Below are 13,467 nucleotides of genomic sequence, written 5' to 3'. Positions count from 1 at the left end.
GATATACACAGATGAATTGTACACTTGAGTTAAATAGATAAGTATAAGTATGATCTAGAAGACATTAGGGCTGTCAATCGATTAAAATATTTAATCGCAATTAATCGCATGATTGTCCATAGTTAATCGCGATTAATCGCAAATTAATCGCACATTTTTTATCTGTTCAAAATGTACCTTAAAGAGATGTTTTTCTAGTGTTTAATACTCTTATCAACATGGGAGTGGACAAATATGCTTGCTTCATGCAAATTTATGTTTATTTATTATTGGAAATCAATTAATAACCCAAAACAATGACAAATATTGTCCAGAAACCCTCAAAGGTACTGCATTTAGCATAGCAAAATATGCTCAAATCATAACATGGCAAACTCAAGCCCAACAGGCAATTTGACCTGCTAAATTTAACATTACTTAGTTATATGAGTACTCACACAATGTAGTGTGTCCAACTTTACGCTTATAAAGGTTCACTATAACATCCCGTTTTTTTAAGCATTAACACAAAACGATGGACCTCAATGCACCGCAACAACAGACACATTGTACAACAGGTACATTGGTCAGCTAAATTTTCCATTACTCAAAGATCATTCCCCGTATCCCTCGCACTTGTAAAGCAAATCACACAACGTAATTGTGTCCAACCTCACATGGGGAAAATAAAGGCTCACAAAAACATCCCCTTCTATTATGTGGGATCAAAACAGGATGATACAAAATAAAACAAACAATAAATAAAGTGAGCAGGAAACAGTGGAAAGGGAGTATAATACAGAACTAGGACTCAAACTAGGATATTGCAGTTAGGCTATATTTCCATTTCTTTGGATGCAACAGTTAGGCTATACTTCTGTTTCTTTGCACCGAGCCATTTGCTTAAACAGACAAGCCTGTTTACATTGTCGGACGGCAGGGCAGCTCCCTTCTTCTGAACAATATGCCCAGTCAACTGCGTTCGCACTGTTTTACTTGGGAAAACATGTATTTCCCACAGACAAAGTGCTTTGTTTTATTGTTAAGGAGTATATTAAATGAGTAAATAGAGTGAAACCGCGACACTAGTTAGGCTGCAGTAGTACTGAAATGTAAATATGGTATAAACGTCAGGTGTTTCGTTATATCATTTGCAGCATTTATTTCAGAGCAAAATAACATTTTCTAGCTAAGCTGGCTAGCGAAAAAAGTTGCTGATGGATATCGTAACTTTTAAATTTCACATATTGCTATAATGAATGGGAAACATAAACGATACTAACGCATATCACATAATCACACACCCAAATGACAATGCATGAAAAGCCTAAATACACCATTTTTCTTTCTTACCACAAACTACAAATGCTGCCATTTATCTTAATGTGACATCACCAATCCGGAAGTCGGAAAAGTCAGCTCAGAAATGATGCTCGAATTTCCGACCTGTAATTCCGAGTTCAGTCGCTTTTTACTAAATGGTAAATGGACTGCATTTATATAGCGCTTTTATCCAAAGCGCTTTACAATTGATGCCTCTCATTCGCCAGAGCAGTTAGGGGTTAGGTGTCTTGCTCAAGGACACTTCGACATGCCCAGGGCGGGGTTTGAACCGGCAACCCTCCGAATGCCGGACAATCGGTCTATAATCGGAGCTATGTCGCCCCTATGTATATTCCCAATGGATAGTCTGTTATAAATATAAGGTGCTGCTGTGCTAAGGTATACTGAGTTAAGTCCCAGGTGTGCTATTAGAGTAGAGTGTTTTTTGGGGGGGAGGGGGTGGGGGGTGTGGCATCCTGTTGGGAACAATAAGCAGTGCTAGGCAATGTCCTCATTCAGGAACCAGATTGTCTGAGGGTAGAAGCTCCTCCTGAGCCTCTCCGAGTTGGCCTTCTGGATGCAGTACCTTCTCCCCGACCGCAGCAGAGAGAAGAGGCCGTTATCTGGGTGGCTGGGATCCTTCAAGATCCTCCTGGCCTTGGTCCTGCACCGCCTGGTATAGATGTCCTGGAGTTGTGGGAGTGCACCCCCTGTGATATGTTCTGCTGACCGTACCACTCCCTGCAGGGTCTTTCGGTCCTGCATGGTGCTGCTCCCATACCCGGAAGTGATGTTCCCTGTCAGGATGCTCTCAATTGTGCATGTATAGAAATTCCGAAGTATCAGGGGAGACACTCTGAATTTCCTCAGACGTATGAGGTGATAGTCTCTGCCGTGACTTCGTCACTACAGTGTCTGTGTTTATTGTCCATGTCAGGTCCTTGGTGATCTGGACACCAAGATACTTTAAGTTGTCCACCCTCTCCACCTTGGGCCCATCAATGTTTGGAGGGCTGTAGGTTCTCCCCTGCTTCCTCCCATAGTCCACTAGCATCTCCTTCGTCTTACTGACATTCAGGAGGAGGTTGTTGTCCTGACACCACCAAGTCAGGCACTCCACCTCCTCCAGGTAGACCTTCTCATCTTTGTTGGGGATCAGGCCTGCCACAGCTGTGTCGTCAGCAATTTGACGATGGAGTTGGAGTCAAAAGTGGCCACGCAGTCGTGCGTGTACAGGGAGTACAGCAGGGGGCTCAAAACACAGGATGAGGGAGGGTGAGGGAAGATGAAGTGTGCCTGCCCACTCTCACCACCTGAGATCTGCCCGTCAGGAAGTCAAGGATCCACCTACAGAGGGAGGTGTTTAATCCCAGATCCCTGAGTTTGGTGACGAGTTTGGAGGGGATTATGGTGTTGAAAGCTGAATTATGAATCAGTGAACAGCAATCTCACATAATTCCCCTTCCTTTTGTCCAGTTGGTATAGGGCAGTGTGGAGGATGTGGGCGATGGCATCCTCTGTGGATCTGTTAGGTCGGTAGGCAAACTGTAGAGGGTCCAGTGTGCTGGGCAGTGAGGAGCAGATGTAGTCCTTGACTAGCCTCTCGAGCACTTCATCACGACAGAGGTGAGCGCTACTGGGCTATAGTCATTAAGGTAGGCTGGTCTCGGTTTCCTGGGTACGGGGATGATGGTGGACTCCTTGAAACGTGAGTGACAGACTGGGCCAGGGACAGGTTGAATATCGCTGTGAACACCGGTGCCAGTAGGTACTGCGGCCTTCCTGGTGTTCACTCGCTTAAATGTCCTTCTGACATCGTGCTCAGAAAGAGTAAATGCTCTCTCTCCCCCGCTGCCCACCTGTGCCTCGGATGCGATGGCTTGTCGGCTACTGCTAGCCTCAAAGCGCGCATTAAAAGTGTTGAGCTTGTCCGCAAGAGACGCATCAGCACTCACTAAGGGGGGGGGGGGGGGTCACTTTATAATCCGTCATTGGTCTTAGTCCTTGCCACATTCCACCTTCTCCCCGTATTTCCGTTTTGCCTCCCTCACTGCTTTTCTTACATTGTATGAGGCTGCTTTGTAATCATCCATGTTTCCAGTCTCTAGTCCTGAATTGTATGTAGCAGTGCGCATGTTCAGAGCATCGCGGATGGTTTTATTAATCCAAGGTTTCTGGTTTGGGAATGTCTTGACAGTAACTTTGGGTACAGTTTCTTCCGTCGTTTTACCAATTAAATCCAGCACAGACTCAGTGAACTCGTTGATGTCGTCAATGGAGGTGCTCTGGAATGTGCCGCAGAGTGCGTCATGCAATGCGACCTGAAGGTCGGCTTCTGATTGGCCCGTCCAATTTGTGACCTCCCTCGTCACCAGAGGCTCACGGCGCAGTTTGTTTACATACGCCAGCCACAGCAAGATGGCCGAATAGTCACTTTTGCCAAATGGAGGTAGAGTCTGTGCTTTGTAACCGTCTTTAAACGGGGAATAGCAATGGTCCAGTGTTTTAGTTCCTCTCGTGGCGCAGCCGATGTGCTGGTGAAAGCTTGGTATCACCTTCTTATGGTTCGCCTGGTTAAAATCACCAGCAACGAGCGCAGCGTCCGGGTTGCTAGTTTGGTAGCAGTTCAAAGTTTTGTAAAGCTCTGATAAAGCCGTTTCTGTACTCGCCTGTGGTGGAATGTACACGGCGGTGATGATGACTGAGGAGAACTCCCATGGTAAAAAGTGTAGCCGACATTTTATTGTCAGAAATTCCAAGTTTGGCAAGCAGAAGCGTGTTAAAGTTGTAATATTCCTAGTGTCGCACCTGTTGCTGTTCACTATGAAACAAACGCCACCTCCCTTCTTCTTACTGGACTCATTCGTCCTGTCCATGCAGTGAACAGAGAGGGACTCCTCGGGTTGAATGGCATTGTCCACAATGGAGGGGGTCAGCCATGTTTCGGTGAAACAAAGGATGTTACAATTCCTCACGTCCCGCTGATATTTGAGTTGCCCACAGAGGTCATCCATTTTATTATCCAATGACTGGACATTGCCAAGCAGGATGCTAGGCAGAGGAGGTCTGTGTGCTCGGGCCCTCAGGTTGTGTTTGACCCCGGCGCATCTGCCTCGATGTTTCCTCCGTTGTTGTTGTTTGCGGTTGTCGCCATTTCTGACGATTTCACTCGGCCAGGTAGAATGGTCAGCAAATGGAGAGTCTGAAATAAGGTAAGTTGACTCTAATCCAATGTTTATCAGTGTCTTGAAGTTGTATGTGGTCAGTGCCAAGGTAGTATTTGCAAAAATAACAAGGAAAAAACTGTAAATAACCAATAAAAAGAGCACAACCTTAGCGGAGCTAGCGTGAAGGTGACCGGAGTGTTCCGCGCCATATTGTCCCCCAAGGTGGTATAACTAATACACTAATTTCCCCTTGGGGTTTAATGAAGTATATACCTGTGTGTAGGACACATGTACAGTCAAATTAAGGCACTTTTCCACCGTATGGTACCGGCTCAACTCGACTCGACCTTTTTCGTTTTCCATCGGGCAAAAGTTGTGGATAGTACCTGGTACCTGGTACTTTTTTTGGTATCACCTCCGTCGAGGTTCCAAGCGAGCTGAGACGATACCAAAAGGTGACGTGAAAACACTGCAGACCACTGATTGGTCAGAAACGGCAGTTTCTATGACGACCAGCTACATTGACGGGGGTACTATCTGCAGTGGAAAACAAAGTACCTGGTACCAAAAGAGTAGAGTCGAGTCGAGTTGAGCCGGTACCATGTGGTGGAAAAGCGGCTTCATAGGGTTATGGACCAGTACAGACTGTATGCAGACTATGCACTGTGGCACAGTCTCCTAGAATATGGAATACTAAGCTCCTGATGAAATGGTAATCTTCAATGATTCTGTGCTGTCCTGAATAAACTTCCATGATCCTCTCTTACAAGATCTTGGTTGGCTCCAGTATGGGAGGCTGGCTTATGCTGCTGGCGGCCATCGCCCGCCCAGAAAAGACTGACGCTCTAGTGGGCATTGCCACTGCTGCCGATCATTTTGTGACAGCCTTCAAGTCACTGCCTATAGAGGTGAGGAGGAGGGGGTAGTCAGTCAGTGTGCAGTGTTTTCCATAGGATTTCTTCCAGCAGTAGCACATTGATTTTGCAAGTGTTTTCAGGTTTATGGTGCAACTCAGTGTTGCATGCATGCACACACACTCGAGCGCACACAGTGGATTCACCAGTGTGTGTGCCAGCATCTCATTCACACGTACCATAAAGCCAGGCAGACATCACTCATTTGTTTACAACTCCCTACGGATAAGCAGGAGCAGGAAAAGACACTACAGGAGTGTCCTGTTATGCCCCCTGAAATGGCTAGCAACAACCAAGGACATATTAAGTTGACTTAAAATAAAGTAAATGAGTTCAACCATTTATGCAAGTTTCATGCCTGAATATGAACAATGTGGCAGTGTTCAACAATATGATTAATGTTCTGCTGATAGTGTTGAGGAGAAAAAATATTTTGCAAGATGGTACAGGCCACAGCTTCACTCAAATGTTTTAAGTTATTTTGATCCATTTGCCTCAAAGTATAGCATAAACATATTTTAATATAGCATTGGTGCTAGATATTCCGCAATGGCACTGCAAAGCTGCTGCCATTATGTAGGGGAAACACTGTTTTGTGTGTTTGTGTGTGTGTGTGTGTGTGTGTGTGTCAGTGTGTCTGATGGTGCTGCTGACACAAGTATACGGAGAGGGATTGTGTGTGTGTGCGCATTTGTGTGTCGTGCATTTTGTGTGTGAGGCTGATGATGTTGCTATCATTTAGGTGAGGAAGGAGATAGAGGAGAAGGGTGAGTGGGTCCTGGCCTCCAAACACAGTGAGGAAGGTGCATACAAACTGAGCCTGGACTTCCTACAGGAGGCGGAGTCTCACTGCGTGCTGCAGGGTCCTATCCCGGTCACCTGCCCTGTGCGCCTGATCCATGGGCTGAAGGACCCAGACGTGCCCTGGCACATTTCCATGCAGGTGGCAGAGCGTGTGCTGAGCAACGATGTGGACATCATCCTGCGTAAGCACGGCCAGCACCGCATGTCAGACAAGGACGATGTCAAGTTGATGGTCTACACCATTGATGACCTTATAGACAAACTCACCACTATGGCATGAGTGGATGGGGCTACATGGAACAGACACAGATTCTTACCCCTCTGGCTGGTGTGTGAGCCCCCCCACCCCCACCCCACCCCACCCCAACACAAGAAAGGGAGAGGAGAGACTGCCGACTAAGAGAAGACAGGCTGGTGTATGTTCTGCCTCCCTGCACCTTAAAGTGGATTTATGATTTTTTTACTGGTTACTCTGCTTTCTTCAGTGTTGTGTCATTAAGGCCCTCTGTTTTGCTGCCATTTCATGGACAGAGTTCACCTTCTGATGAGTCTCCTCTGGTCACCTCCTGTGCCTTTTCACGGACAGAGTTCACCTGCTGATGAGTCTCCTCTGGTCACCTCCTGTACCTTTTCACACACTTCTGTCTCCCAGTACTGAAGCAGCAAAGAAATCATTTGTCTCCTAGACTGTGGGTCTCTGGTGTGCACTCACAGAAGCTCTACTTATCACAGTTTCTACTTATAAAGGAGCATGCTCGCAGAGCTCTACAAAGAAGCATTGTCAGACCTCTGCAGTCAGTTCTACAATGAAGCAGTTTCACAAGCAATTTGTCTGTATAATAAAGCATGCTTGCATGTCTCTATAATGTGACACCTCACAAGTCTTTCAATTGAAACCTTGCAAATTTCTGAAATTAAGCATTCTCACAGGTCCAAGTAAATAGTCTCACAGGACTATAATGAAGCATTTTCTGAGCTTATTTTGTATGTACAATGATGAAACCAGGCTGGGTGCATGTAGGCATTCTCTGACAGTCCATCTCCAAGGGGATTTGGATTTGGATTTTGGGATTTCTCCAAAGTCATTTTCTGACTGTTCACAGGCATTTCATTAAGTACAATAAATACTGGACTTCATATTGTATGTGATGTTCTATATATGGCAAACCTATATATAGCACATAATGATTGCATTAAAATGTAAATTAATTTAAAATTGAACAGCATTCACTACACTACAATATTAAAAATGACTGCTTATTGATGCATGTAGGCTCAGTGAGCATAGACATTTAGGCAGTTAACATGAAAGGAACAGAACTGACAATTGACAACAAAAATGATCAACTTCCTCATCTGAAACTTATATCTTTACTTTATTTGTCACTGTCATCTTGGATTGCCGCCATTTTGGAAATGCTATTAGCCATTTTCCTTTGTCTCCAGTTTTGTCCTAACCACTTGGCTGATACCTGGCACATTTGTAGAAGCTACCTCCCAATGTTGACTTAGTGATTTCGGCGCTGATTGGCCATTTGGTGGTGCTGTAACTGTCATTCGAATTTCTAGTATTCAAAAATCATAACTCCTGGCCCCTTTGACTTAGACTTGAATCCTGCCTCTCAAGTCTGTCCTCATGGACAAATCAACCCCCTAGGACTCAATGTCAGCCATTTTTATTTTTCCACCATTTTGAATTGTTGTAAAAAATTGTTTTTCATCTCCTTCTAGAGCATTTGGCACATCTGCTTGGAACTTGCACCAATTTGTACAGTCAAGTGTTCCCAAAAAAAGGCTCCTAAGGAGCTTGATACTCCAAAAACTTTGGCAACAATAAGCCAATTAAAATTGAGGTGGGCGTAATTAATAATAAAAAAATGCTAAAACTTCCAAATGGTTTCATAAATTTAGATGAACTTTGGTATTCATTTTGGCGCTCACATTCTGAGCCCAACTCTAAAGCATTTGCACAATTGAATCACATGGTGGTGCTATAGAGCAGAATATTTTTTATAAAAAAATTAAATCATGAAAAGAATTTGGTGCCTTGGGGCATGCCCCATACCTATACAGCACAGAGAGTTTGGCACTTTTCAGGGTTCCCCACAGAAATAATCACAACAACCACAGACTTTCAGCCCTTAAAAAAATGAATTTCTGTACATTCTCACCCCATTTCAACAGACAGAATTCATAAACAACTTCATACGTCCACACAATAAAGCCCCTAACTCTGGAGATTTCACGTTTTCTCATTTTCCCTGCCACAGCTACTCCTAGCCCACAAAGAATATGTCTCCCCATTGGTCATTTTACGTACATTAACCAATAAAAACTTTGGATACAAATACAAAATGAACATATATACAAGTGCGTACATTAAAAACAGTTCAACTTTGCAGCTCTGTTGTCTGCTTCCCTCATAGCTTACCGGGTAATCCCTTCACTTTTTGAAAATATTTACAGGACTGATAGATCCGGGTTCAATCCCCCCCTCCAACTGAAGCAAATTTCGAACTCATTACACTGGCTTGGTGGCTAAGTAAAAATACAACATTTCAACTGTTGCTTTTGCATCTGTAAAATATTTCCAGGACAGTTCTGCTTTCAGCATTTTCACTGTGTTTAATGTTAGCTACCTTGTGTGTGAGTAACTTGGCATTCTTGTACGTTCAAAACGTGTTTTTCATGAGATATATATTAATGCAAAACCTTTTTGTCTCACTGTTAGCTAATGTGATACCAGCTGACACCAGTAGATGACAGTGGCCACCAGTCATTGTGAGATTCGCAGGCACAGGACGTCTTGCTTAGTAACAAGTTTTGCTGGTATAGAGACACGCCCACCCTGTGTACAACCTGGGGTACTCTCTATTAAAATGAATTGAGGATTGAGATTTTGACCACCTCTGACATAAACTGTGTTTGCTTTTTTTGTGATTGAATAAACTTTTCCACATGTTTTGGGTGCCCTTATTAACATAAGTTGTGATTAATGCCATCAACCAACTACATAATATTTAACAATCATTCGTCCTTTTGTGAAAAAATAGCTAAGCTAAGGCTAGGTAAGGTAACAAAAATAAGTCACACAGTTAGCTGTAGTCCAGACAACCAAGGACGCCAAGGACAGGCAACCATGTGTCAACCTGTAATGTTAACGTTAGGCTAGCTAGCAAGAGTCAAGCACATTTATTTTTATTTTACAAGTAAATACATTTTTTCTTTATATTTTATAGATTTCTCTTCAAATGTCACGTGACTATTATCTGTCACTAATATGGCGATAAATTAAAATTATTGGGCCTGGAAATTTTCCCATTTGCCCTTCCCGATAATCAGTGGATCAACGACCCAACTAAATGGCCAGAAATTACATACCCTGACATCTACACATACCTTGTAGTGTCCCCATGTCAGATGATTTTAATGAATACATTATTAATAATGATATCTTGGCATGACCTGACATGATTTGATGTTACAGGTCATGTTGTGTTTTGTAATGACTAAACAAAACAGCCTCCAGTGTAATACAGCACACTACGGCATAATACAGTATACGTGCACTTTGTAACGTGCTGGCAAACTTCCTGCAGACTGTGTAAGCCATGCACAATGTGTTAATATTAAAATATTTTATGAACAATAACATACAAAATGTATATTTTTCTCAAAAGCTTAAAACACTGAATTAACATAAAATATATGCTAGATAGATACAAATTTAACATTCAAAATGCATATTATCACAACAACAAATAAAGAATACAAACCAGAATTGGATTCTTGTACAGAAATAGGTTGTGCTTCTGGTTTGAGAACAGAAAGCAGATGGTACATGCTACCATTATACCAGTTATAGGGTATGGTGATACACTGCCTGTTGTAACATCACAGACACAAACATTTAATTGTGGTACATGTGGTACATGGATCATTGTATCAGGCTGTAGGGTGGCCTCCGCTGACCCTAGAGAATGAAACATTATCTATCCCAAGACTACATTAATCAAGAAACCCCCAAGTTAATGTCTAATTTAGGTCAAACTTCCTTTAGTGTGTTTGCTCCATGCACATGGAATGCACTCCAGGTTTCATTGAAACTAGATTCCCTTTTATCTTTTGACCAGTTTAAAGCACTATTGACAGATCTTATGGAAGAGGAAAATAGTTGTAACTGCCCGTTGTAGCATCACACACACAAACATTTAATTATGGTACATGGATTATTATATCAGCCTTAGGGTGACCTCCGTTGACCCTAGAGAAAGAAACATAATATTTTATTCATTTACAAAGCACTCCTCATGAAACTGTCATTTTACCTCACCATACTGTTAACTTGTAGAAATTCTGATTACTGTCAAACTTCCTTTAGTGTGTTTGCTCCATACACATGGAATGAACTCCAGGTTTAATTGAAAAGAGACATAGTCTCAGTAAGTCTTTCCCTGTATAAACAAGGGATAAATAAAATGAATAATAATTCAGTATTAAACTATATTTTATCAAGTGCTTTGCAAGACTTCCACCTACTGCTGGCAAACTTCCTACAGACTGTGCAGGCTACAGTAAATACATGCCCTTATGAACAGGGGCAGGGAACATGCCAGATACGATTTTACTATTATTCTAATAAGTATAAATAATAAATAATTATACTGAATTTTACTATGTCAAGTGGAAGAATAATTTCATCTCTGTTACACTGGCATGTTCCCAAAAAATACATACAAAACAACACTGGTTAGAGATGACAATATCAATGGTCTCTGGAGGAGTGCAATTTTTGGGTATTTGAAAAAAATCCAAAATCGTGTGAATAATGGCAGAGAACACACCATATTAGCTGAATATAATAACATGACCCTGATTAGAAAAGGACCCCCCATTTTTCAACACCTTTTTTTGGTCAACAGAATTTTTGATGATCTAATCTTAATTTTTAAAGAAAATAATTTCATTTGACATTAATATAATAAAACACACTGAATAAAATAAGGTATGCTGATATATTTTCTACATGTTTTCAATGAAATTGTAACATTTAAAAGAAAAGAAAATGTCACATTTTCAAATGAATAAATTAAATAAAAATAAAAACTATTCTACTGGGATTTCTAATACCATTGAACCATCTCCTTGTGAAAAGCAACCATTTTACAGATAAATGGCGCCATCTTCTGTTGTTAATGTATAATGACATAAAAAAGTCTAGTCCTCCCATGTAAGACAACCCCACTTTTCAGATGCAATTTCTGAAAAAAAAGAATGCTGTCTTATATTCAGGCCAATGTGGTAAGTACAAGTGTTTCTTCAATACACTTTAGTGTATTATTTGTGGCAGTAGGTCAAAAGGTGCAGGAGATGTGCCTATATTAAGTGCTACAAACTGATCGTTTATAGTTTTGCATAAAATTCAAAATGGCGGAAAATCTAAGTAACTGGAAGTTATGGGTCTTTGAGGCAAATTTGTTGCTCATGAGGAGTGGCATATGTGTGCAAAATGTCATGATTCTAGGTCAAACGGAGCATGAGATATGCTTATTCAGAGTTTGCAATTTCAATCACTTGATATAGCGCCTGCCTTTAGCCAAGCGATGTAAAATTATTTTCATGGCCTGTCGGTATAATCCTCTACCATTCTGCAGTTTTGTAAAAACCCATCAGTTGGTTAAATGGGCTACCATAGACCTCCATGGCAGAAAGCATTTGAAGCATTTTTCAAAAAAGTCTGATTTGTGGAAGATCTAATGGGCGGAGCTTATGGGTCCTTATGATAAACGTGTTCCGCTTGACGAGTTGCACATATGTCAAAAATTTCATGACTGTAGCTGAAATGGGGAAGGAGATATGCTTGTTTAAAGTTATCCAATAACCACACATATTAGCTCATGATAGTGCCACCTTATGGCCAATCAGCTTCATATTTTCTCCCTGTCCATTTGGAGTGCCCCTATACCAATGTGCCAAGTTTCGAAAAAATTAGCATAGTGGTTATGCCTAAACCAGAAATGAGCTCTCTAGTGCCACCATTTTGTTTGATCGGGCCAAAAATGGAGGGTTAGCCTCCACTTATGTGTGCTGATATGCCTCCGAAGTTTTGTGGTGTTTGGTCAAAGCGCTCAGAATTTATACACCTTTATGTTAAAAGCTCTGCCCTCCACAATATTCATTGGCTCATAGTGACCATATTGTTTGCCCTAGCAAAATTCTGTGAATAACTTCTGGTCAAAACCGTCTGTAGATGATACGTACCCAATTTGGTGGTGATAGGATCAATGATCTAGGACTAGTTAACAAAAGTAGGTTTTCTAAATTCAAAATAGCGGAAAATCCAGTATGGCGGACTTTAACGCCAATGGGTGCATTGGAATTGAAATGACCCACAACCCACAACCCACAACCCACAAACAGTTCAAAAGTTATAAGCAAAAATGTACCTTGAAATTTGGCCTGTTGATGGTGCTACAGAGATGGATGGATTGACCCCAAATTGTATGCCTGGATACAATGGGCTGTCCTTTATCAATGTGCAAAATTTCATCAAAATCCACTAAGGGGTTCTATGGGCTGCCATAGACTCCCATGGCGAAAAGTATAATAATAATACTAACAGATACAATAGGTGCCCTGCGGTGCTTGGCTCCTAATAATACTAAGAATAATATGGAGGGTAGCAGTAGAGAGAAATAACACAGTAAGGTAATACAGAGTTAAAAATCAAATAACACAAAGTAAAAAAATGTTTTGATCTAGGACCCACAGACAGATAGTACTGCAACATACGGTCCGCTGTACCCTTGCAAGGAATCTTAAATCTTAAATCTTAACTTTTGGAGTAGAGCCAAAAGAAGAAAAATGTCACATATTATGGAGGGCACTGTATCTGAAAATGTATTTTCTTCAGAGCCACAGGTATTGGATCTGAGCCATCTATTATGAACCATTAAGACATGCTTTATACTCATTGGCTTACCTCTCTCAGCACCCTCATCCACATGTACTACACAATAACACTCAAAGCACAAGAACCAATATATGTGAAAATGCGTCCTCAGGCATGCAGAGACCTACCGCCTCCTCAAGATTCAGGCCACCTACATACTGGTTACCTGCATACCTCTTACTGAGTAGCCTACATAATTTTCAGTCAATGTTAGGCGCACGTGTGCATATTACTGTGTATTCCTCATTAAAGTTATGATTCGTGTTTAACTCAATTCCTGCACATCTCTTAACAACATGGCCTACGATGATGGCAGATAACACTGTCT

General features: G+C 41.7%; 1 protein-coding gene across 3 annotated transcripts in view; it reads left to right on the top strand.

Moving 5' to 3' along the window:
• The window catches only part of LOC135253445 (palmitoyl-protein thioesterase ABHD10, mitochondrial-like), a 34,590-nt gene extending 25,441 nt beyond the window's left edge, over positions 1 to 9,149 (top strand). Inside the window, exons 4-5 of one of the 3 annotated variants that reach the window (XM_064332743.1) lie at positions 5,240 to 5,377; positions 6,219 to 9,149. In XM_064332743.1, the coding sequence (XP_064188813.1) occupies positions 5,240 to 5,377; positions 6,219 to 6,467 (387 nt within the window). In that variant the 3' untranslated portion in view covers positions 6,468 to 9,149. Of the gene's footprint in view, positions 1 to 5,239; positions 5,378 to 6,125 lie in introns of all 3 variants that reach the window. The other 2 variants (XM_064332742.1, XM_064332744.1) reach the window with 2 other exon arrangements.
• Positions 9,150 to 13,467: the final 4,318 nt, after the last annotated feature.

Source organism: Anguilla rostrata, chromosome 4 (genome assembly GCF_018555375.3).
Source record: "Anguilla rostrata isolate EN2019 chromosome 4, ASM1855537v3, whole genome shotgun sequence".
Taxonomy (NCBI): Eukaryota; Metazoa; Chordata; class Actinopteri; order Anguilliformes; family Anguillidae; genus Anguilla; species Anguilla rostrata.
Note: the sequence above shows the minus strand (reverse complement) of the source record. Positions and strands in the feature narration are given on the sequence as shown.